General features: G+C 46.7%; 1 protein-coding gene across 15 annotated transcripts in view; it reads left to right on the top strand.

Moving 5' to 3' along the window:
* Positions 1-23,131, top strand: part of LOC135240617 (protein unc-80 homolog) — a 53,363-nt gene extending 30,232 nt beyond the window's left edge. For 2 of the 15 annotated variants that reach the window (XM_064310309.1, XM_064310301.1), the window contains 33 exons: positions 14-145; positions 2,051-2,237; positions 3,140-3,271; positions 3,537-3,680; positions 4,041-4,141; positions 4,347-4,433; positions 4,713-4,896; positions 5,504-5,598; positions 5,785-5,874; positions 6,460-6,561; positions 7,030-7,210; positions 7,374-7,639; positions 8,023-8,157; positions 8,321-8,459; positions 8,710-8,806; positions 9,158-9,328; positions 9,449-9,541; positions 9,967-10,185; positions 10,774-11,004; positions 11,441-11,564; positions 11,675-11,800; positions 12,196-12,319; positions 12,558-12,764; positions 13,034-13,218; positions 13,526-13,691; positions 14,058-14,237; positions 14,945-15,092; positions 16,606-16,662; positions 17,889-17,979; positions 18,098-18,209; positions 18,888-18,908; positions 19,096-19,286; positions 19,685-23,131. In XM_064310309.1, coding sequence (XP_064166379.1) covers positions 14-145; positions 2,051-2,237; positions 3,140-3,271; positions 3,537-3,680; positions 4,041-4,141; positions 4,347-4,433; positions 4,713-4,896; positions 5,504-5,598; positions 5,785-5,874; positions 6,460-6,561; positions 7,030-7,210; positions 7,374-7,639; positions 8,023-8,157; positions 8,321-8,459; positions 8,710-8,806; positions 9,158-9,328; positions 9,449-9,541; positions 9,967-10,185; positions 10,774-11,004; positions 11,441-11,564; positions 11,675-11,800; positions 12,196-12,319; positions 12,558-12,764; positions 13,034-13,218; positions 13,526-13,691; positions 14,058-14,237; positions 14,945-15,092; positions 16,606-16,662; positions 17,889-17,979; positions 18,098-18,209; positions 18,888-18,908; positions 19,096-19,286; positions 19,685-20,074 — 4,908 coding nt within the window. In that variant the 3' untranslated portion in view covers positions 20,075-23,131. The remainder of the gene's footprint in view (positions 1-13; positions 146-2,050; positions 2,238-3,139; positions 3,272-3,536; positions 3,681-4,040; positions 4,142-4,346; positions 4,434-4,712; positions 4,897-5,503; positions 5,599-5,784; positions 5,875-6,459; positions 6,562-7,029; positions 7,211-7,373; positions 7,640-8,022; positions 8,158-8,320; positions 8,460-8,709; positions 8,807-9,157; positions 9,329-9,448; positions 9,542-9,966; positions 10,186-10,773; positions 11,005-11,440; positions 11,565-11,674; positions 11,801-12,195; positions 12,320-12,557; positions 12,765-13,033; positions 13,219-13,525; positions 13,692-14,057; positions 14,238-14,944; positions 15,093-16,605; positions 16,663-17,888; positions 17,980-18,097; positions 18,210-18,887; positions 18,909-19,095; positions 19,287-19,684) is intronic. The other 13 variants (XM_064310315.1, XM_064310312.1, XM_064310316.1 and 10 more) reach the window with 11 other exon arrangements.
* Positions 23,132-23,250: the final 119 nt, after the last annotated feature.

The raw sequence follows: 23,250 nt of genomic DNA, 5'->3' as shown, positions 1-23,250 counted from the left end.
CCGTCCCTTTTAGATCCCGCCCCCTAGCATAAACTTCACGCTGCCCTCCCCCATCCTGGGCATGCCCTGCGTGCCCATGTTCGACCCGCCGTGGGTGCCCCAGAACACGGGGAGCGTCCAGGACCCAATCAACGAGGACCAGTCTGTAAGTCCCGCCCCCTGTCTCCGCCCCCGGGCCGCTCGGAAGCTTAGACGCTTCAGCTGTGTGGATTCATTGCATGGGTCTGTGTGCTTTTCTTTTCATCAGTGAGTTCTGTAATCAGTGTACAGTCCTGACCGCGCTGTTACTGCAGGGCAGCACGTAATGCGCCGTAGCGCCCCCCGCAGGCGGATTGAGACGGCTGTGCAGGCAGTGCGCTCCTCCGACGCAGTGTCTGCGCAGCTCGGTCTGTGGAAACTGCAGCTACGTCCTCCACAGTGACAGAGGGCAACACCCCAGTGAGACGGGCCTGTATCTTTATTAACAATATAATCACCCCTGTGTGAAATATCTGGGTGATGACGACTGGTGGGTCGGTCTCCATGTTTTGCACCAGTAAAACCAGTGTTTGATACACCAGAACTCTTCTGAACTTGAGAGTGCAAATGACACCTTAAATTGAAATTCCATTTTTTGATTTGCATCTGAGTAACTAATTTTACTATTGTCAAACACCCCGTCCACCACTTAACCCCCCTCCACCTAACCCACCCCCCCCAACCCCCTGCATACCGCATCACTGTAAATTCTGTGGTGGAGTTTTTAACTGCTTAACATATGTAAGTTTAAATTTACAGTCCTACCAAGAAATGAGGATTGTTAGTAAAGTTTACTGTGCAAGCCCATTAAAACTGTACAAGCCCGAAAGGCATGCGTGTAATCTAAACTGATCTAAAAGTAATCATATACAATATGTTAAACCGGGGTCAAGAGAAATACGCTTGCTTTGTTTCATGGTATGACTGTATTCACTTTGTTGCCATGGTGATTACTGATTGTGTACCATCAGCTATGGAAACTACAAGTGTTTTGTTTTGTTCGGGACAGCATGCATGATAATGTCCTAACATCACTTGTTAATATTCCATAGCTGAAAGTGATATTGGCAGGTGGACTTTATACTGAGAGCTGTAATCTGTCTATTGGTTTCTTGTTTTTAGTATGCCACATTAATTCAGTCAGTCTTTCCCATAGTAAGTTGTGATTTCTCCTCAGCTGCTTGTATGGACGTGCATTCAGTGATGATCTGGGATTGTACATCGATAAGTGAATGTTTGTTGAATCTCTGAAATGACCCCTTCCTGCCCCCTCACCCCACTACACCCCACTCCACCTACATATACAAATTGGTACCCGAGGCCAAAATGGCTGCACATTCCACATAAACTGGCATCCCTTATACCAGTGTATCGTAGTTAAGGAGGCATGACAAGGCCAAAGCTGGCATGGTAAAGTATATTAGTGTAAGGAAGTGCATGGTGGTCCCACAGTAAAGTGCATGGACTTTGCATGGATAAGCATGGGAAATGTGTGCTATTCACAGAGTTTACATGCGTCTGAACTCCATGCTTCCAGGTTCTGTCATTTCATTGTGCTGTTGATTCAGTGCACAGGTTCCGCCTCACATCTGTGTGCGCTGGTTGTGAAACTGCATTGTAATTTGTTTAGTCTCCTGGTGAAAAATGCTATCCTGTCTGCAATGTATGAGCACTGTACTACTATTTGATATTTTATTAATCAAACGTTATTTTTTATTAAAAAAGTTGCTGTTATTGCATTCATTTATTGTTTCTAAAATAACACCTTTATTAATTTTCCTGTTAAATGGAATTTTGCAAATATCAGAATGAGTATTTTTCATCAGGAGCAACTAAACACAAAAGACTTGGGATTAAGGCTGTGTGGGAAGAGTTTGTACACTGTGAGCGCGCTGTAAAACTGCTGGGGTTGTGTTTACTTACCAACTGCCATTGCTCTGGGGGTGGCTGGCTTCTATGAGCCCCACCCCCTTTCCTCAGAAGCCTCAGCGTCTCAGCCCCGCCCTCTCCCCCCGAACCCCTCCCCCTGCAGAAGTCGTTCTCGGCGCGGGCGGTCTCGCGCTCGCACCAGCGGGCGGAGCACATCCTGAAGAACCTGCAGCAGGAGGAGGAGAAGCGGCGGCTGGGGCGGGAGGCCAGCATCATCACCGCCATTCCCATCACCCAGGAGGCCTGCTATGAGCCCACCTGCAGCCCGCCGCCCGAGCAGGAGGAGGAAGGTGGGCCTGCCCCTGCTGCTCGGCATGCTGGGATACCTCAGTCCTCCACCATGCCTCTCAGAATTGAGTCATAAATAAATCTGGATGTTGTTTTGGGTCTTCAACCTTCAGACATGACTCACCCCTCAGTGAAATCCTGATGACTCACTCTCTCACTCTTTTAGAGTAGAACATTTGTTAATTGAGAATACCTTTTAGATTAGAAGGAGGATTTTTTTAACCTCTGTGAATGGCAATAATGGATATCATTCACCATACATTTATAAAGTTTATAAACCTCTTCTGAGGAGTCTGTTCTGTCTCTTGTGTCTGTACTGTGTTGGTGCGCTGAATGCTGTTGTGTTTTTACTGTGTTGGTGCACTGAATAGTGTGTAAGTAATATGTCGGTGAGCTGAATGCTGTTATGTCTGTATTGTGTTGGTGCGCTGAATGCTGTTGTGTCTGTACTGTGTCGGTGTGCTGTATCGTGTTGTGTCTGTACTGTGTCGGTGTGCTGTATCGTGTTGTGTCTGTACTGTGTCGGTGTGCTGAATGCTGTTGTGTTTTTACTGTGTTGGTGCACTGAATAGTGTGTAAGTAATATGTCGGTGAGCTGAATTCTGTTATGTCTGTATTGTGTTGATGTGCTGTATGCTGTTGTGTCTGTACCATGTTGATGTGCTGTATTGTGTTGTGTCTGTACTGTGTCGGTGTGCTGTATGCTGTTGTGTCTGTACTATGTTGATGTGCTGTATCGTGTTGTGTCTGTACTATGTTGATGTGCTGTATCATGTTGTGTCTGTACTGTGTCGGTGTGCTGACTGCTGCTGTGCCTGTACTGATGCTGTAGTGTCGGCGTTTGTGTGCTGTGTTGTGCTGTGTCTGTGTTATGTCTGACGTGGTGCTCTTTGTTCCCTGTCAGCAGAAGAAGTGGTTAACCTGGCGTCTCGCCGCCTGTCCGTCAGCCCCTCCTGCGCCTCCAGCAACTCCCACAGGAACTACTCCTTCCGCCGCGGATCCGTCTGGTCCGTGCGCTCCGTCGTCAGTGCCGAAGGTCAGAGGTCACAGTTCTGTGTGTCTCTGTGACTGGTGTTACAGGGCTGAATAGCTCGTATGCTGGACTGGTCCTAAAACAACACGAAAACACATTTAGTAGAAATTATACTGAAATCTTTAAACTGAAAAATTAGAAAAAAACTAATGAGACATGGATCAGATCCAGAGTGTTTATAATGATATTACCTTTGAATTTATATTTGGAGGTGCTGAACGATTCTCACAACTTCCTGCACACATTTCTCTGCCCCCTCACCCTACAGATGAGGAGAACACCACAGAGCTCACGCCCACTCATCATGTTCTGCAGCCCCCGCAAGCCGTGTTCCCAGCATGCATCTGTGCGGCCGTGCTGCCCATTGTGCATCTGATGGAGGATGGGGAGGTGCGGGAGGATGGCGTTGCAGGTAGGGCCTTCCTCTGATGTTATAGCTCCACACTTATCTCATTTCTCATTGTAGCTGAGTCTGTATGTTCTCTGTATGATATAGCTTTACTGCCTTATTCTGTTCTGGTGCTGGTAGCACCCTGTTAATTGCACTTGATGTTATTTATTTTGTTTTATTGTGTTATTTACATTTATTTGGACAAGTGTCAGCCTGCTGAATAGATGTAATTACATTGATTTCTGAGACCTGTGTGTGTGTGTGTGTGCGTGCGTGCGTGCGTGCGTGCGTGCGTGCGTGTGTGTGTGTGTGTGCGTGCGTGTGTGTGTGTGTATGCATGTGCGTGTGCGTGCATGTGCGTGTTCTCCCTTGGTGATCCAGTGAGTGCAGTGGCACAACAGGTCCTGTGGAATTGTCTGATCGAGGACCCTGCTCTGGTGCTCAGGCACTTCCTGGAGAAGCTTACTGTCAGCAACAGACAGGTAAGAGGAAGTAAAATATTTAACTCAGCCCTCTTCCTGTGTGAGAGCTTCAGCTCCATTGAGGTGAACAGACCACTGTGTGGTATTCCTGTTTCTCAAAGCATCATCATATAACAATCTCTCATTATTATTAACACAAGCATTGCTTATTTTATTAGTGAACGGCCCTAGGCAGCTTTTGAGAGCACTTGCTTCACTGTTCCAGGACGAGCTCATGTACATGCTGCGGAAGCTGCTGCTGAACATAGGAGACCTGCCGGCCCAGACCTCTCACATTCTCTTCAACTACCTGGTGAGATGCACAGCCTCGCTTTGAAATGCTCGCACCTTTTTAGGAATTTATGTCAGCATTTTATCCACAATACACTTGATAAGATAGAAAATAGCAAATAAGTGCATTAATGCCAACTGGTTTGTGTCGATCCCAGATTGGCAGCACACAACCATTCACACTTCTCCCTCACTGGCACCAACATTTGAACCAATCATAGTCTCATTGTAACAAAGCCAGCATGCTGATTGGTTTGTACTGATTGACAGTTATCTCTTCCTCCTTGTCTGTGCGCCTCAGGTGGGGCTGATCATGTACTTTGTGCGGACGCCCTGCGAGTGGGGCATGGACGCCATCTCGGCCACGCTGACCTTCCTGTGGGAGGTGGTGGGCTACGTGGAGGGGCTCTTCTTCAAGGACCTGAAGCAGACCATGAAGAAAGAGCAGTGCGAGGTCAAACTGCTGGTCACCGCGTCCATGCCAGGTACGACGGCGTCAGCACAGGTGTGAGGGAGAGCACTCAGGGAGGGCTTCGGTTCTGCCGTGGTTTATCTATGCTGTTTTCCCTCTGGTGTGAGGTAACATAATGTGAGGTCATCATGCATGCTTGGACACCTCCATTTTTTGGAATTTTCAAATGAATTAAGTACACTTTCTAAACATGCCGTGGCAGTTGACATATTGCACTGTAGTAAAACTTGTTATGGCTACAGATGATATTTACGGTCGTTGTGAGATCTGATTGGGAGAGTGACCGTACACAGTGAGCTCAATTCACTTCACTCTGCTGTAATGTGTACAATACACTACAATATTCACTCTCAAAATGAAATACGGTTGTCACTCCCAAAAACTGACAGTGTGAATGTAGCCAAAGAGGACTGATGGAACAATGGAGCTGAACTTCTGGCTACTATAAACATGATGCGTTTTCAGTAGACCTGAAGTGGAACCACAGATATGCTGACAAGACCACAAGTTCATCGGTAATGTGTTTGCCACCGATGAAGCTCAGTGGATGGAAGGAGCACAGGAGACTTGCACTGAGTTTGTTTCTATTGGTGACGTTGCCCCACTTTCCATCCAAACAGGAACCAAGACCCTGGTGGTCCATGGGCAGAATGAGTGTGACATTCCCACCCAGCTCCCAGTGCATGAGGACACCCAGTTTGAGGCACTGCTCAAGGTAAACCTGCTTTGAGCACTGCCCCCGATGGACTGCAACAGTAACTGCAACCAGTAATGTTACAGCCTCCCCAAGGAGATTGACCCTGTCACCATCACCATTAATAGAAGTTAGATGATCATTTTAAAAAAAACCACACTTGATTATAAGATTCACGTCTCTGACACAAGAATGTTGTTGTCATAGGAGTGTCTTGAATTCTTCAATATTCCTGAAGCACGTTCAGCACATTACTTCCTCATGGACAAGCGATGGAACCTCATCCATTACTCAAAGGTACCACCATTCCCTTCAGTATCACAACATGCATTTATTTAGCATCTATTTCCTACATATGGGAGGGACAATATACAAAAAACAAACAAACAAACAAAAAAAACCACTGGGATTCATGATAAAGTAATATAAATAAGGTTCATTTTACCCAAGTTTGCCTATAGCTACTTTTCATTGTTATGGGACAGTTTAAATGTTTTTATTTATTTCAATTTAATATTTAAATTTCATAAATCTCAATTAAATGTTGCATGCCTTGTGAACAATAACTGTTAGCTGCATAGATAACATACCAGATGCTGTTGTGTTATTTTGCCCAGCTTGTCTTCCAAATTTATGCTAATTTGTATCACATTAATTAAGATAATAATACTCTCTGGCAGTTTGTTAATTGTGATTTAGGTTGTGCAAAGTAGCATAATTTTCAGGGAAATGGTTGCAAATATAGCAGTTGTATATTTAGCTTAATCAAATTGTACCAGATTGTAGCTCATTGTGTATCTAGCTTATTTAAGTACACATTTTCATGGTTATACTGTGCATTACCCTAGTAGTAATAAATTATGTCGTGTGCTCTGTTTGCAGACATATGTGCGGGACATCTACCCCTTCCGCAGGTCAGTGTCTCCCCAGCTAAACCTGGTCCACATGCTACCGGAGAAGGGCCAGGAACTGATCCAGAAGCAGGTGACAAGAAGATAATATAGTTTCCTTTATTTAAGCATGATTATTAGCTGAGAAAGTTACAGGAGGAAGCAAGATGGGTAGGGACTATAAAGGGTTTCATTCCCAGTCTGCAGATGCTATGGAAAGGAATGGATCATTATATATTATCAGCTAATGAGCTCCATCGCCAGAGCATTGGTTAGGTCGCCAAGGACACTTCAAGCCCAGCGGGTTTGAACGGCAACCTCCGACTGCAGAAACCGGTCTTACCTCTGAGCTATGGCGTTAGATAATTAGATAGCCAGGTGTAGAGAACTAAACTGAGATGGCCATTGGGGTTAATGACCCTACTCTTTCTGCCGGGCCAGGTCTATATTTTTGTGTGCATATTTCTATAGTGGTATGCCAAAGTAGTCATGTACATGTTACTTAAGACTTGTTCCAGTCATTCACATTATAGCACACACTGATATAAGCCCCGCCCTCCAGGTGTTCTCCAGAAAGCTAGAGGAAGTGGGGCGTGTGCTCTTCCTCATCTCCCTCACCCAGCGTATGCCAGCCCTCCACCGCCAATCCCACGTCTCCCTGCTTCAGGAGGACCTGCTGCGCCTGCCCTCCTTCCCTCGCACCGCCATCGATGCTGAGTTCTCCCTCTTCAGTGAGCCCCAAGGTATGGTTGTCGTGGCAGCCTCACCTCCTCAGTGCCTCTGGTCATGACATCATTCAACACTTGTGTTTAAAAGGCATTTTCATGGCAACCATTCTGTGTGAAATTCATGCAGTTAAAATTCATGTGTGCAGTTAAAATTCTGTGTGTGTGTGTGTGTGTCCAGGAAAGGAGCTCTTTGGCCTGGATACACTACACAAGGTCCTGTGGATCAAGCTACTGGAGGAGATGTTTCTGGGCATGCCCAGTGAGTACCCTTGGGGTGACGAGATCATGCTCTTCCTCAACGTCTTCAATGGCGCTCTGCTGTTGCACCCTGAGGACAGCGCCCTCCTCAGGCAGTACACCGCCACAGCAATCAACACTGCTGTGCATTTCAACCACCTGTTCTCCCTCAGTGGATACCAATGGATCCTACCCACCATGCTCCAGGTGGGTAGTCCATGCTGTGTGGAGAGCTTCCCATGCACCCTGGGTCATGCCTACCATCTCATAGCAGTAAACAGGTGGTAATACGTGTTTAATAACATGCAGATTTCTTGCTTCTTGTCTGTATGGTCTGTACATTTGGCCCATTTTTTGATCAACCTTGGCCTGCAACAGTTCTGTCCCTATCCTTCCAAAACCACTGAAGGTTCAGGGACCCATCTGCATTGGAAGACTTTTTTGGAGTAAAGTCAAAACATCTGTCAGTATCTGATGTGCTGAGATAGCAGTTTCGAATGGCTGCCCCCTTGTGGAGTGTGGGTATTTGTCTAGGAGTATGTGCAGTCCTATTGTGCCCAGCCTGACTGATGCTGTTCTGTGTGCTGCAGGTCTATGCAGACTACGAGAGCAACCCGCTGCTGAGGCAGGGCATTGAGTTCTGCTGCCGACAGTTCTACATCCTGCACCGCAAACCCTTCGTCCTGCAGCTGTTCGCCAGCGTGGCCCCACTGCTCGAGTTCACTGTGAGACTCCACTACACACATTAGTAATTGTATTGTGGTATATGTATGTACTGTGTGTATTGTGTACATAAGTGTGTGTGAGAAGGCGTAATGTGTATAGTATGTGTGTGTGAGGATGTGTTATTTACCGTCCCTGTGTTTGGCATGTACTTGTTTCTATCAGACCAGCACCAGTACAGGGCTGTCGAAAGGCGTGTCAGCACAGTGCCTGTTTGACCTGCTGGTGTCGCTGGAGAACGAGACCCCTGACACGCTGGACGCCCTGGAGCTGGTGAAAGCAGAGAAGCCGCTACGCTCCCTGGGTGAGAGCAGAGACCTGATCTCACTGTTCGCACATGCTAAACCATGCGCAGATCTTACTGAACCACCGTCTAACTGGGCAGAATATACTGACACACAGTAACTAACAGACCTTAGTGACCCTGCAATTTTATTGCACAGATCTTTTACCGCTTCCGCATCATATGACTCACTAACTACATTACACAGACCAGGAGAACCTTCATAAAATTGCAGGTCATACTGAAGTGTTATTCTTTGTATTTCACACAGACTTCTGCTATGGTAATGAGGACCTGGCCTTCTCTATCAGTGAGTCCATCAAGCTGTGTGTGACAGTGGTGGCCTATGCCCCAGAATCCTTCAGGAGGTGAGTCATGATGCAACTATGCAGTAAGTATGATAGGAAAATGAAATGGAAATAGAAGCTGGTAAAGTTGCTGCCATCTTTGCCTTTCCCATGCATCTCTGCACTACCACAGTGCTAGGCAATCTGCCAAATTAACTGCACTCTTCTGATAGATCTAGCACTACTAAATGCTGCTGTGCTATTTCATTGTGGAGATGAAATTAATACTATTACCCTCTTGTTACTCTGCTTCCTGAGTGATTTGTTAAAGGCTTCCTATCCTTGCCTTGCATGCCTATGTATTGCTTCTGGAGTATAGCATTCCTGCAAACACTAATTGTTCTGAGATTCGTCTCGCCCTGGTGGTGGCAGTTTGCAGATGCTGATGGTGCTGGAGGCTTTGGTGCCATGCTTCCTGCAGAAGATGAAGAATAACACGCTGGCCCTGGAGTCTGCCTCAGCTGCCCGGGATGAGATTGCTGCCATTGCTGCCCTTGCCACCTCCCTGCAGGCCCTTCTGTACAGCGTGGAGGCACTGACACGGTCAGCACACACACACACACACACACGCAAGCATATGCTAATGCTAACCAGATGTAATTGGGTTCTCCCACACTGGTGTCTTGGCTTTGTGTGCCATCACTGTGTCCCTCTGCCCTGCAGGCCAATGACTGCCCCTCAGATGAGCCGGTGTGACCAGGGACACAAAGGCGCAACCACTGCCAACCATGCCATGTCAGGGGGCGCTAACACCAGGTGAGGAGCGTCTCAGTGGAGCCTCAATAAATCACTTTAATCAGTCTGTATGTTGTGTAGCATCACTTTTCAATCAGGTTCTCACAGCACTTAAGTCTGACTCTGAGTCTGAGTCTGTGTCCCAGTGATTGACACATGTGCAGGCTCTGTGAACAGAGGAGTGCGACCAGTTCAAGTCTCAGTGAGAGAACAGGGCAGTTCATTTAACTATCAAATTCAGCAGCCAATGATTTTATGTTGTCAATGCCAGTGCTGATCCTTGCACTGCTGATGTGATGACATCACTTTGTCAGCAGATGTGATTATCTCTCTGTCACTTATTTGATTACATCAATGCATCGTGATGTAAAAACATGGCAAGAACCATTTAGCGCTTTGTTCTGTGGCCGCGGATGGTTCATGTTCTGATGATGTCCCTGCATCAGAGACAACCTGCACCTGCTGGAGGAGGGCCAGGGTATGCCGCGGGAGGAGCTGGACGAGCGCTACGCCCGCGAGGAGTTCCGCCGCCCGCGGGAGTCCCTGCTCAACGTCTGCACCGAGTTCTACAAGCACTGCGGTCCGCGCCTCAAGATCCTGCAGAACGTGGCCGGGGAGCCCCGTGTGACTGCCCTGGAGCTGCTGGACATCAAGTCCCATATGAGGTCAGGGGGGAATGGCTACTGACTCTGAGATACTGACCAACTCCAGTCACTGGTCAATACAAGCACTGGGTATGGACCCTGAGATATTGACTAACACTGGCCAGTGAGAAACTGACCTACAAGGGTCAATGACCCTGAAATACTGTCCAACACCATTGGTGTAGTGGTCTGGGTAATTAGCAGGACAGTTTGCAGTTACAAGAAAAACTGTAATGCATAAATTGTATAAAATGCAAAAGTGTATGGACAAATATACATGCTATTTTATGGATTACCATTATTTGCTACCTGCTGGAATCTGTGGCAGATTCTTTTTACTGGTTGGGGGCCTAGTTATCATATTTCTTTGATGAGGGAAGGTTCAGGTTCAAAACCTGAACCACACAAACCTGAACCACACATTACCGCTGTAATAATCCCCTCAGGCAGTTCAAACAGCAGAAGTATCTGAGTGGTGAAGGAACGCCAGTGGCACAGACTTACCCTGTGCCACTGGAACCGGATTAATGTAATGTTATAGTCTTAATATGATGTGTGTGTGTGTGTGTGTGTGTGTGTGCGTATGTGTACGGGTGTCTTGCCCTCCAGGTTGGCAGAGATAGCCCACTCCCTGCTGAAGCTGGCCCCGTATGACACGCTGACCATGGAGAGCCGGGGCCTGAAGCGTTACATCACCGAGATGCTGCCCATTACCGATTGGGCCACCGAGGCCGTGCGCCCCGCCCTCATCCTCATCCTCAAGAGGCTGGACCGCATGTTTAACAAGATCCACAAAATGCCCACGCTCAGGTGCGCTCGACCGCAGGCCCTGTGCACCAGGTCCGTCCTCACGATGCGCCACGCCCGTACACTGTCCGTACACTCTGTGTGTGAGAGAGTGCCATTCCAAAGTGTCTCTTTTTGGTGTTCCTGTGTATGTGGTATTCTGATTATTCTGTGAGTGTGTTTTTGGAGTGTGCTGTAATGTGGATTTTGTGTGTTTATTGGCTAAGTACGTGTGTGTGTGTATTCACGGTGCGAGTGTGAGTTTGTATGTTCATGGTCGGTATTTAGACGGTGTGTGTTTGTGTGTTGATGTTTGTGTGTAGGTGTGTAGACGGTGTGTGTTTGTGTGTTGATGGTGTTTGTGTGTGTAGACAGTGTGTGTGTATTTCTGTGTTGATGGTGTTTGTGTGTGTGTGTGTGTTGATGATGAGTGTGTGTGTGTTTCTGTGTGTGTTTTTGTGTGTTAACAGTGTATGCATTCCCTCTTCAGGAGACAGGTAGAATGGGAGGCTGCCAGCAGCCTGATTGAAGGGATCTGTTTGACTCTGCAGCGTCAGCCAATCATCTCCTTCCTGCCGCACCTTCGCTCTTTAATCAACGTCTGTGTCAACCTGGTGAGCTGATGACATTAAAACACAGCATCTCGGGGTCTACTATACCTATCGCACAGTGTACCCTGTCTACAGTGTGTGTGCATATGTGTGTGCTTGTGTGTGTGTTACAGGTGATGGGTGTAGTGGGACCCTCCAGTGTGGCTGATGGGCTACCCCTACTCCACCTGAGCCCTTACCTGTCTCCCCCACTCCCCTTCAGTACTGCTGTGGTGCGTCTGGTGGCCCTGCAGATACAGGTGAGTCTCTCTGACCGCACCTTCTCCAGCTGGGGGTGGGGTATAAGTGATGGGACTTTTAGTTCAACCAAAGGAAAAAAAACCTGAAGTAATACTGTGTGTGGGCTGGAAAGGGCCTGTTTGTTTAGCCCTCAGAAAGCATGAAGCTGGCTATGCTGCCTCTATGGCATGGTGAAACCCAGGGAAGTTGTTTGGTTGGACATACCCAGAACAGCTTTGCAACAAACTTATTTCAATTTGCCTGATATATCCGACAAGCTCTTTGCTTCAGGATTAGCTCTAAATTTCTGCATGTGATAAAATGTGTGAGATAAGCTGCTGATTAAGTGCATCATTACATATATGCACAGCTTTGTAGTTTCTACACTTCCTTCTCTTTCCATTTATGTTGACAGGCTTTGAAAGATGATTTCCCCCTCAGTCATGTGATCTCGCCCTTCACCAATCAGGAGCGGAGAGAGGGGATGTTGCTGAACCTGTTGATCCCATTTGTTCTGACTGTGGGGTCAGGGAGCAAAGGTCTGCCACCCTTGTAGAGAGGATGAATTTCTGTGTAGTATTATTTCTTTCTCGCCACACATGATAAGCAATAGTAATGTTGTAGAGGACTAGTAAGGGGCTGAATGAGAGCCAGGGGCATGTTCAGCAGTCAAGGGCCATGATGGCTTGTCGTTGCCTAGAGTTTAGTCTGCTAGTGTGTTAAACGTGTGAGCTCATGGCTGAGTCATTTCTCTGAATTACCCCATAACCTTCACAGACAGCCCTCACCTGGAGCAGCCGGAAGTATTCCTCCTCCTGCAGACGGTGCTGAACATTCTGCTGCCCCCCCGCATCATCAGCACCTCCCGCAGCAAGAACTTCATGCTGGAGAGCTCCCCCGCCCATTGCTCCACCCCTGGGGACACCGGAAAAGACCTGCGGAGGGAGGGGCTGGCTGAGTCCACCAGCCAGGCCGCCTACCTGGGTACTGCATCCTAGGGGGCGGGACCAGAGCATGGGGGTGGGAGCTTGGGTGTGGTCATGTGGTGCAAAGGCATTGGCTTATGGCGGTAGTCATGGGTATGGCCTTGCATTTTTTGCAGCTGATTTTTAGAGTAGGGAATTGAGCTTGCAAGTAAGGTTGTAGGTTTGATTCCCAGGTAAGAGAATCTGCTACTTGCCTGAAAGTACTGTAAAATCTATTTCCCTTCTCTTTCTCTCTCTCTGTCTCTCTCCTTCCTTTTCTCTCTGCAGCTCTGAAGGTGGTGCTGGTGTGTTTTGAGCGGCAGTTGGGTAACCAGTGGTACCGGCTCAGCCTGCAGGTGAAGGAGATGGCTCTGCGCAAGGTGGGCGGTCTGGCCTTCTGGGACTTCATCGACTTCATTGTTCGAACCCGTATCCCCATCTTCGTACTGCTGCGCCCCTTCATCCAATGCAAGGTCAGAACTTTTTTATTCCTCCAATTATGTACCTATCTCTTAAATTCACATTTTAGTTCAATTACTGACAGGAAATACATTCTTTAATGTTACTAAAGTGTACAACAGCATCACAATCCAACTAGGCCAATCTCTCTATTTATTTCATTCTCTCATCTCTGTATTCAGTCCGATTCAAGTAGTTTTGCTGGCACAAAAGAAACCTTTTTGGCTCTGCCAATGTGAAAAATTCAGCCACATTATAACTATTTTCATTGGACAAAAGATGATCAGAAGAACATCCCTTATTGGTCTATTCATGTCCCAGCTCCTGACCCAGCCAGCGGAGTCTCAGGAGGAGATCACAGCTCGACACCACATCGCCGACCAGCTGGAGCGCCGCTTTATCCCCCGCCCGCTCTGCAAGAGCTCGCTCTTCGCCGAGTTCAACAACGAGCTCAAGATCCTGAAGGAGGCCGTGCACAGTGGCGCCGGTCAGACTGACATAAACACGGCTTCATAACGCTAGTGAAACCACAAACCTAGAAGAGACATGAGATCATAAGATTAGCAATATCGCTAACATAACAGACCAAGGTCTTTCATAAGATTAGCACCATTGCTAATGTATTAGACTTGGGTCATTCATAAGATTAGCACCATCGCTAACATATCAGACAGGGGTCATTCATAAGATTAGCACCATTGCTAACATGTTAGACCAGAGTCCTTCATAAGATTAGCAGCATTACTAGCATAACGTACCAGGGTCATTCATAAAATTAGCACCGTCACTTACATGCAGAACAAGGTCACTAACAAAGTCTCCCAACCTGGCACCTCTCCCTGTGTTTCTCCAGCCTACCAGGGGAAGACCTCCATAAGCACAGTGGGCACCTCCACATCAGCCTACCGTCTCAGCCTGGCGACCATGTCCCGGTCTAACACCGGCACTGGAACCGTGTGGGAGCAAGACAGCCAACCGTCAAGACAGCCGTCCCAGGACACCCTCAGCCGCACCGACGAGGACGAGGAAGAGAGTCAGACCCCCCTTTTCTACTCCCATTCACTCACTTGTGTCATGCGTCTGATAATGCATTGTGACACCGTGTTGTACTAGTGTTATGACCTGGAGTGGGAGTGTGATTTTGAATGATTTTGAATCTTAATAATTGCACTGCTTGTTTATGTCTGTAATGTTATTAATATGTTCTATGGACTTTAGTTAAATTTTTCAAACTTGAATTGTGTTATGAATTTAATATTATTACGGGCATTAGGTATTTTGTGAGGGACTGTATCTTAGCCCCAGCACTGTGACACTGATTGTTTTGTGAGAGCATTGCATTTAACTTTTCCCAGATGTATTCTCTAGTCCTTGCAATATCAAAGCAGACTCAACTGTCATTATGAAATTTAAAATATGTATCTAAATCTGTCATGGTGTAAATATCATTTGAGAGCTATGGATCAAATGAACATATGTCTGTTTTTTGTTTCGCTTTTCTTTCTGTTTTCCTCTTCATCCATTGCGTTTTCTTCTGCTTTGCATGTCTGTGATTGCTATGTATTTATCTGGCTTTGTGCCTCTGTGTGAATGTGACTGTATGTGTCTGCCTGTCCTTGTGCCTTTTATCTGCTGTTATTTTCTTCCTCCTCCTGTGTTTTGCCTGTTTCGATTGGCTGTCCCTGCATGTCTGTCATGTGACTCCCCTCCCCTTCATTCCCTTCATTTCTGGTTTCCCAGACGACTCGGTGAGCATCCCCAGTGTGGTGAGTGAGCAGGAGACCTTCCTGCCCAGCATCATCACCCAGCGCCGATTCTCCAGCCATACCACTGGAGTTTCCATCACCCAACCAGAGCCCACCATGAGCACCATGCTGCCCAGCCACAGGTACAGTACACTATACTTTACTAAACACTGCATACCACACCTACCAGCTATAACTGAACACCATGTACCATACCAACCAGCCACTGCTGAACACCACACTCTATACCAATCAGCTACTACTTAAAGCAAGGTACCACACCAATCAGCCATTATGGAACACCACACACTGTACCAACCAGCCACCACTAAACACGATCCTCTACACCAACCAGCCACTTCTGAACACCACACTCTGCACCAATCAATCATGACTGAACACTAACACCACCCAGTCACTACTATGTACCACTTTTTACTGTACATCACCCTCCATACCAATCATCACCACTAAACACCACCTTCTACATCAACTGAACACTGCTGTGCATTACTCTTCACTGTGCATCACCCACTAGTCCAACCAAGGACTACTGTCTGGACTACTACCCTTTAGCCCTGCTACCTTTTACTTCACACCCCCACACTAACAGAAGAATTCATCTGACCCTCCTTGAACTTTGAAGTATGAATGTCTCTTGTAATGATTTTGTTTTTCCAACAATTAATACGATTGAAGACCAGATTAATCAAAGTGATGCCAAACATGGTTTCAGCTCAGAGGGCAGTTACAGCTCAATGTGGTGTACAAAGATATTACTCCAGGCAAGCTTGCCTTTCACTGCTATGCACTTCGCCTGCTGACTTACAATGGAGTAATGTCTCTCACTGTGTACATCAGTGAGCAGCCCATCAAACAGGTGTTCTATATCTCCCTGTAATGGACTCCCATCAGTAAGATCTGGAACTTCTCAGCACCAGTCCTGAAGGGTGATCTAGTGCCTGAGAACTTGGAATGGGCCAAAATCCTGTTGATTCTGAGCCAACCCTGGCCCAGCGTAGGAATGGTACTCTCCAAAAAGCACAGGATGCTGATTTGCTAGTAATGCCTAATTTATACTTTGTCCCACAACTCTTTTGACAAAGTGAAGGAGTCGCACAACATAGGGCATTTCTGTTTTGGTGAAGGCCTGCGGGAAGGATTCTGTTTTCTATGGGGAAAAGACACTGAACTCCTGAACATTTGTTTGCATTTGCGTACTGTCCAATCACACAAAGTATGCGACAAAGTATGACGGTGTCTGCAACATAACAAAACACGTTGAGAAAAAGTGTCATGCAACACTATTTTCAGTTTAAAATGTAATTTTTGTCAAGCTACACTTGTTGACAGTGTCGTGTGATGAAGTATAAATTAGGCTTAAGCCCTGTTGAGAGGCTTCTCATGTTGTCTTGTGCTGAGGACACCAAAAGGGAAGGTTCATAAACAGAGAACCCATCAGTCGAATCTCCAGCTGGAAGAACAGACCTTCAGCAAGGTGTGAAATTCACTCTGGTTTTTGTGGCTGGGTGGGTTGGAACAGAGCACCACGCCCTCCAGATCTCCACATGCAGCAGGAGATGGGGAGGGGGACATCAGCGACTGCAGTCTGCTTCTGCTCTCTCCCTAAACCCTTCTCCCTACCCCCTTCTGCAGTGAACCCAATGTGCTAGATGAGTCCCAAGGAATGCTGGAAGAGGGTAACCTGTCTAGGTACAGTGTCACAGCCCTGCGTGTATGTGTGTGTGTATGTGTTTCCGTGTGTGTACATGTGTGCGTGCGTGCTGGGGCTTGGTCGGGGTGGCCTCCTCCTCCTCCTCTTCCTCGTTGCTCATCACATCCAATCAAGCCGCTGGCTGTGGTTTCTCTCCTCCTTGTCCTATGTGTGGGTCCAGTGTTATGTCTCTGTTCCTCCAGCTTCAAACTGACACCATCTCAAACCATCCACCAGGCTTCTTTAACCGCGGTGGGTGGGGGCAGGTCCAGAGAGGACTCAGGCTCGGTCTCCCCGCCCCACCGCCCCGCCTCTCACTGTGTGGTTCTTGTGTCATCACGGTCAGCCTCATGCCCACTCCTTCTCACACACCCCTCTTTCCATGGTGCCAAAGTGTCCATACATGCTCCAGCTTCCGCTGCTCAAATTGGAGTGCCCCAGCCGGGGTGCCAATCTGTGGGGCAAAAGGGGCACTGGTGTGGTAAAGCCCTCACTGAGATTCATCTCTGAGATTCGGAAAAGGCAATAAAATATTTCAGAAAAAAACATTTTTGGTTAGACCCTTAGAAAGGGGGAGGGGGGTGGGGCTCTCGAGTGGCCCAGCTGGTAAAGGCACTCATCATGAGTGCAAACTGGGCCCTATAGCCACAGGCTTGGTTCCGGGCCTCGGCTATGTCATCATCACAAATAGGAAATAAAGAGAAAATAAAGTGGATACAAGGGAGGGGGAAGAATCCTCAGTATTGAGAATATAAATTCCCAATGCTGATGCTCTCAGTGACGGATGGACTGCTGGGACTTCCCAGAGCAGTGGACGTGTTGTCCCATATTGCCTCTCCAGCTCCAACAGTCCCCTTTTCCTTTTGATGTCTGACATGGAAGATTATGACTGTGTCTGGACTCCATGTCTTTCTGTAGTTGGTGTGTCAGTGAGAAGCGCGGTGGGACTGTCTCCGGCTCTTCCGTCTTTGGGGGGTGGGGGTTGGTGTGAGATCGGTAGAGCAGAGATGAGCAGTGGACCCACTTCTTCTTAACTCTCCTGCAGTGGACAGTGAGGAGACCTTGCAGGAGATTTAATCAGGATGGTGTTCAGGACTCATAGCCAGTAGTGTTCATGTGTGTGTATGTGGGTGCGCGCGTCTGGCTGTACGCGTGTGCGTGTTTATGTGCGATCCTGACTGGTACCTGTCGCTTGTCTCTGTTTGTGTCTGGGTCGGGTCCACAGGGTGGCCAGTGTGCAGAGTGAGCCGGGCCAGCAAAACCTGCTGATGCAGCCACCTCTGGGGCGAAAGAGAGGTCTAAGACAGGTGAGAGAGGTGAGACGAATGGGAGAGGAAGTCCCATCGAAACTTGTGTGTTTAATTTAATTTGTGGAACAGCCTGCCTCTGCAGATTAGAGGCATATATAGGTTATTTATGGTATTTGTGTTCCAGTTACGGCGCCCCCTGCTGTCCATACCAAAGACCCAGCATGAGTCGCGCAGTCGCTCGGGTGCTCGCCTTTCCACCACACGCCGGAGCATCCAACCCAAACACAAACCCCTGGGTAACACAGCGTGTGTGTGTGTGTGTGTGTGTGCGTGTGTGTGTGTGTGCATGTGTGCGTGTGTGTGTGTGTGTGCGCATGTTTCTATGAGTGTACGAGAGAGAGAGAGTAAGTGAGTGAAAGAGAGAGAGAGAAAGAGAGAGATACCCTGAACTTCGTATCAGCTCAGAGGTTTCTGTTCAAACTTTAGTTTATCTTTAGATTTGCTATAAAACAACAATTATCAAGCATTGTTTAGCAATGCCTATAGAAAAGATTTATTCTTGGTCATTTCAGTTGGCCAGTGTAAAAATATAATATATATATATAATAAATATAATATAAAAGATAATATATTTATATATAAGACTTGAAATAATCCAAAATATTAAGAGTATCTTTGTTTTGAATGTGTATTCCAAATTTATTTACCATTTGTTTCTCTTTTTAAGTTTTGTCAGAACTACATAAATTGCAGTGCAGGCTGGGCCCCAGTTCATGTGTTGATATGACTTTCTGTTCATGTTCATTTCTGTTCTGTTCATCATTCAGAAACAACGTTGACTGTGTGTAGGTTCCAGTGATATATGTAGATGTCTGTTTTATGTCTTATTATTAAGTCTGACTATACCATGATCACCCCAGACCCCAGTAACTGACTCTGTCATTCTGTTCTGTTTATGTCTCATTTCTATAAAGAAACTTTAATGGACTGTGAAGGTGAGATGATTACCTTTCCTATTGCAACGTAACAGCCTATTCCGAACCTCAGCTGACACGGCGCTCTGCATGTCTGTCTTGCATAACCCCGCCCTCCTCCTGCTCTCTACTCCAGTGGCAGTGATGTGTGCCATAGCAGCCACAAGGGGGAGACATTCCCAAACCTGACCGCCTTGTCTCTCCTCAGCCCAAACGGAGCAGAAGAGGTCAGTCACGTTCACTGAGACCCAGCCAGAAGCGTCTACCGCGTCTCCCTTGGCGACCAGCAAAGACTGCCCAGCTGAGAGCAAGAGGTTGAGCCCCGCATCCCCAGCGTCTCCCGCTGCTGTCGCCCCGAAGGTGGCGGCTGCAGACCTGCACAGCCCCGCCCGAGCTCAGGTGGGCATATTGCTGATGATGTCATACACAGTCACCAAAAAGCTGCATAGGGCAGGGCTGCCCAACCCTGTTCCTAGAGATCTACCGCCCTGCAGGTTTTTACTCCAGCCCTAACAAACCACACCTCATCTCGCACATATTAGCTTGTTGTCATAATTGTGAAATGTGCCGCAGTAAGTTATACTACTGAAATTGCAGGTGTAGCTCACATTTCACATTCAGCCAAATTTGCTGAACAGGGGCTCAATTCACAAAAAAATATGCTAGTGCTGGGGGGCAGAGGGGGTTCTGCATTAATGCCCGAGGCATGCAGTTTGAAAAAGACTGACGTCAGTTTATTACACAGTCCACTGCCAAGAGACGCACAGCTGACCCACACATCTGTGTCTGTGTTCCAGCTGTCTACAGTCTCAGAGAGGAGAGACCCAAGGGGAATCCAAAGCAGCTTGTCCCCTTCCCTCCCTTCCACCCCTACCCCTCCGCCTCCCTCCTCGCACTCCTCCTCTCCTCTCCCTCGCTCCACCTCCTCCCCACTCCCTCCCCCTCTCCCCATCCTGGGGACCCCTGCTCAGCCCAGCCCCGCCCACCCCCAGCTCGGCCCCGCCCACCTGCAGGAGAGCCCGGAGGACGAGGAGACGTCGGTTCTGCTGCAGCACACCGACACGGTGCTGCACATCAGCGAGGAGAACGGCACAGAAAACCCCCTTCTTTCCCCTCTGCTGTCCCCCCTCCTCTCTCCCCTCACACTCTCTCCTGTGGACCTGGACCTGGATGAGTCGCACGTCTGAGAGACCCCTCCAACCCCCCGCTCTGTCAGTCTTACTGTATGTATGAAAACCACTCCTTGCCACCCCTCACCCCTCTGCTCTTCTCTGTGAATGTAAAGCAGGATGTGGTTGTGTTTCTGAGCTCCCCCCATCCTCTCTCCCCAGCTCTACCTTGATTGAATGAACTCCAAATGAGTCATTTATTATTTATTTGACTAAGAAGCCCTTACCCCTTCCCCCACCCCACTCACCATGTTTCTGCACAGGAGGTACAACATTCCTAGGCTCACCCTCATTCTTGCCAAACAGCACAAAAATCTTTCAGGACACAGCAGTCATTTCACTTGCCTTCAGTGTATACTTTTTCCACAAGAAGAAAAGCAAAAGGTGAAAATGTCCATCTCTTTACTTAATAGGAGGAACAATGATGTGTTTAAGTATGGTTAAATGCGACATACACGGTCAAATGTGACATAGACGGTCAATAGGTTAAAATGCCATTCATAAGCTACTGCCTATTGAGCTTGCTGCTGACAAGCACTTCTGAATTTTTTTAATGGCCAGTTATGATTTGATCAGTAGAAATCTAAACGGTGTTTAAAATTCTTTCTTATGCCAATGTAGTTGGAGAGTAATGCATAGTTGCCATATATGCCTAAATGTTCATTGTGAAGCTTCAGGAAGAAAAGAAAAACTATGCTTAGGTTAGAAAAAATGGTCTTTAAATCAGATGTTATTTTTATGTTTAATACCTCAGTAAGATAATATTAAAAGTTAAAGTAGAAATATAAATAAATATATATCAGAAATAGAGTTGTTATTTTCAAACAGGAAAGTACTATTGCAGGGATTCTCAAATCTGCCAGTCAAGGTCAGCAGTACTGTCTGATAATCCATAGTCCATTACTGTGACGGAGATGATTCTCACCTGGTGCATCAGGTTTAAAACAGGAATGCAGATCAGCAGCAGTACTTTGCTCCAAGGGCCAGATTTGAGTATACCTGTGCTTATTGTTTGTGCGATTGTGCCAGTTTGTAGAGACATTATAGCCTATGTATAGACCTGGTATACTGTAAATTTATAAACGCACCTTGTGCAGGTGAGAATGGGACAGGCAGGAATTATGATATCACAGGTGATGGCAGCTTCTCTGAAAGAGAAGATGCATATACAGCACCTGGTGAGTTTATCGAGTCGCTTGTGGCTGCTGATTATATGCAGAGGAAAAGATGAGTATTTGCGTAACCAGTAATAAAACCAGTCCGAACGTTGAGTCTCACGTGTGTTGTTGAGTGTTTTCCATGTGGTCCTGAGGGCACTGACCCATTTGGTTTTCTCCAGTAGAAGGCCGGCCATTCTCTGTCATGTGCATTGTGTTCATGTAAGTGTTAATGTAAGATCTGTAGACATGGAACAAACCTTATTGTGACACTTAAGATTGGACATTTAGGAGCCAGGATTTAGGGTTGAGATTTAGGAGTCAGGGCAGTGTTAATGTGAGATGAGTAAAGACATGACAGCCCAAGGCTGACTGTCTGGCTTGCATATGTCAAGATGTGGAGAATCAGAAAGACACACCTATAGTTGTCTAAACACATCATCCTGTCTGTTATCCTGAAAAACAGGGGACTTTGAATCAAATTAACTCTAAACCTGGTCTCACAGCTAATTAAACTCAAACGTGCCTGTAACAGCGGCATGTGTGTTGTGATGTTTTCGCCTCAGAAAGGCTGAACATGGTGTTTCAGAAGATACGATGTAGCGGTGTAACTCCAGGTTTGGATCCATGCAGTAGCTGTGCTAGGTCCCGTAGGATTTAGCTGGACAGCGTTAGCGCAGGATCCCGTGAGTAGATCAGGTGCCTTAAGTCACACGTCACCAGTGCACTGTGATGTGTTTTCTGCTCATACCACTGTCACCGTCACCTCCTGCGAGACACGCAGCTGAAAACCAGGGTGTGTGTCTTCAAAGCTTCAAAGCGTTAATGTTCTCTGTGTTCTTATGTCTTTTGTGGTGTTGCTCTCCATGTTCTGTGCCTTCGGCTCTAATGCTCGTCCGCAGGTCGCGTCTAGTTCTGATGTTCTCTGTGTTCCGCTTCTGCTAAGTCCTAACGTTCTGTCTGATCAGCAGCACTGTCTCGGCTTAAAGCTATGTGTGGGTGTGCAGTTAAGCTTCAGTGTGATGCTACAGTGCACTGTAATGTTATGTATCACCATTAACAGCTTACCTGGGTTTTATGGTGTATTGTATCATTCCCTCCTTTTGGTCATATGGTCTCCTGGCTTTGTGAAACAATTTCTGGTCAATAAAAAATAGGAGTAGAAATGGAAATCTGTGCTCATTGCATTTTATGTACAGGGTGTAATGTTTCTTTTAAAACAGGAATTGTAATGTAACGGGGGTTAATCATTAATCAAATTAATGTCATTTACCTCAACCCTATGTGACTGAGTCAGCTGCAAGAGATTGAGAAATATTGTTTTAAGATGCTGCTATGTGTAATGAATTTCTTACCCCAGGAGTGTTCAATCTTATCCAAAAATATGATATGGGTGCAAATCTTTGTTTCTGCTCAGTTCTAAAACACCTGATTCTACATTTCACTTGATGAAAGACCATGATTAGTTGAATCAGGTGTCATCGTGCTGGCCTAAAAAAACATGCACCCATTCCAGGCCTTCTCAGATACTGTAAGACTGGATACCTCTGATTTAGAGTTCAACGGGTGTCCAATTGTTTGAGCTGCAGGGGTCATTCATAAAATATCTTTAATCTGTGTGAAATTATGGATTTTATTGCTTACTCATTGACATGACTTATTTTTCATTACATGTTGATGGACAGCTTTTTTTTTGTGAAATGCCAATTGTCATGAAATCCAGTCTCACCCAGAGGTCAAAGCAAAATATTCAAAAACATTCCCTGTTTATGTACCCCTGCTATGATGGATATGATTTCAGCATTACAGATCATTATATTGTCCTGTCTTCAATGTAAGGAATATATATATACATAGTCATATTCTGAAAATATATCTAAACGTGTACTGAAATAAAGATGGATTCTTGTTTTTTTAAGTGGGATTTTTTCATTATTCGACACATGCAGAGTGATTTTACATACTATAATGCAGTCCACCTCAATCCCTCATACCAAGAGTGTCCAGTCTTATTGGATTTGCTTTGTTACTATGAAC

This window comes from Anguilla rostrata, chromosome 15 (assembly GCF_018555375.3).
Source record: "Anguilla rostrata isolate EN2019 chromosome 15, ASM1855537v3, whole genome shotgun sequence".
Lineage (NCBI taxonomy): Eukaryota > Metazoa > Chordata > Actinopteri > Anguilliformes > Anguillidae > Anguilla > Anguilla rostrata.
Note: the sequence above shows the minus strand (reverse complement) of the source record. Positions and strands in the feature narration are given on the sequence as shown.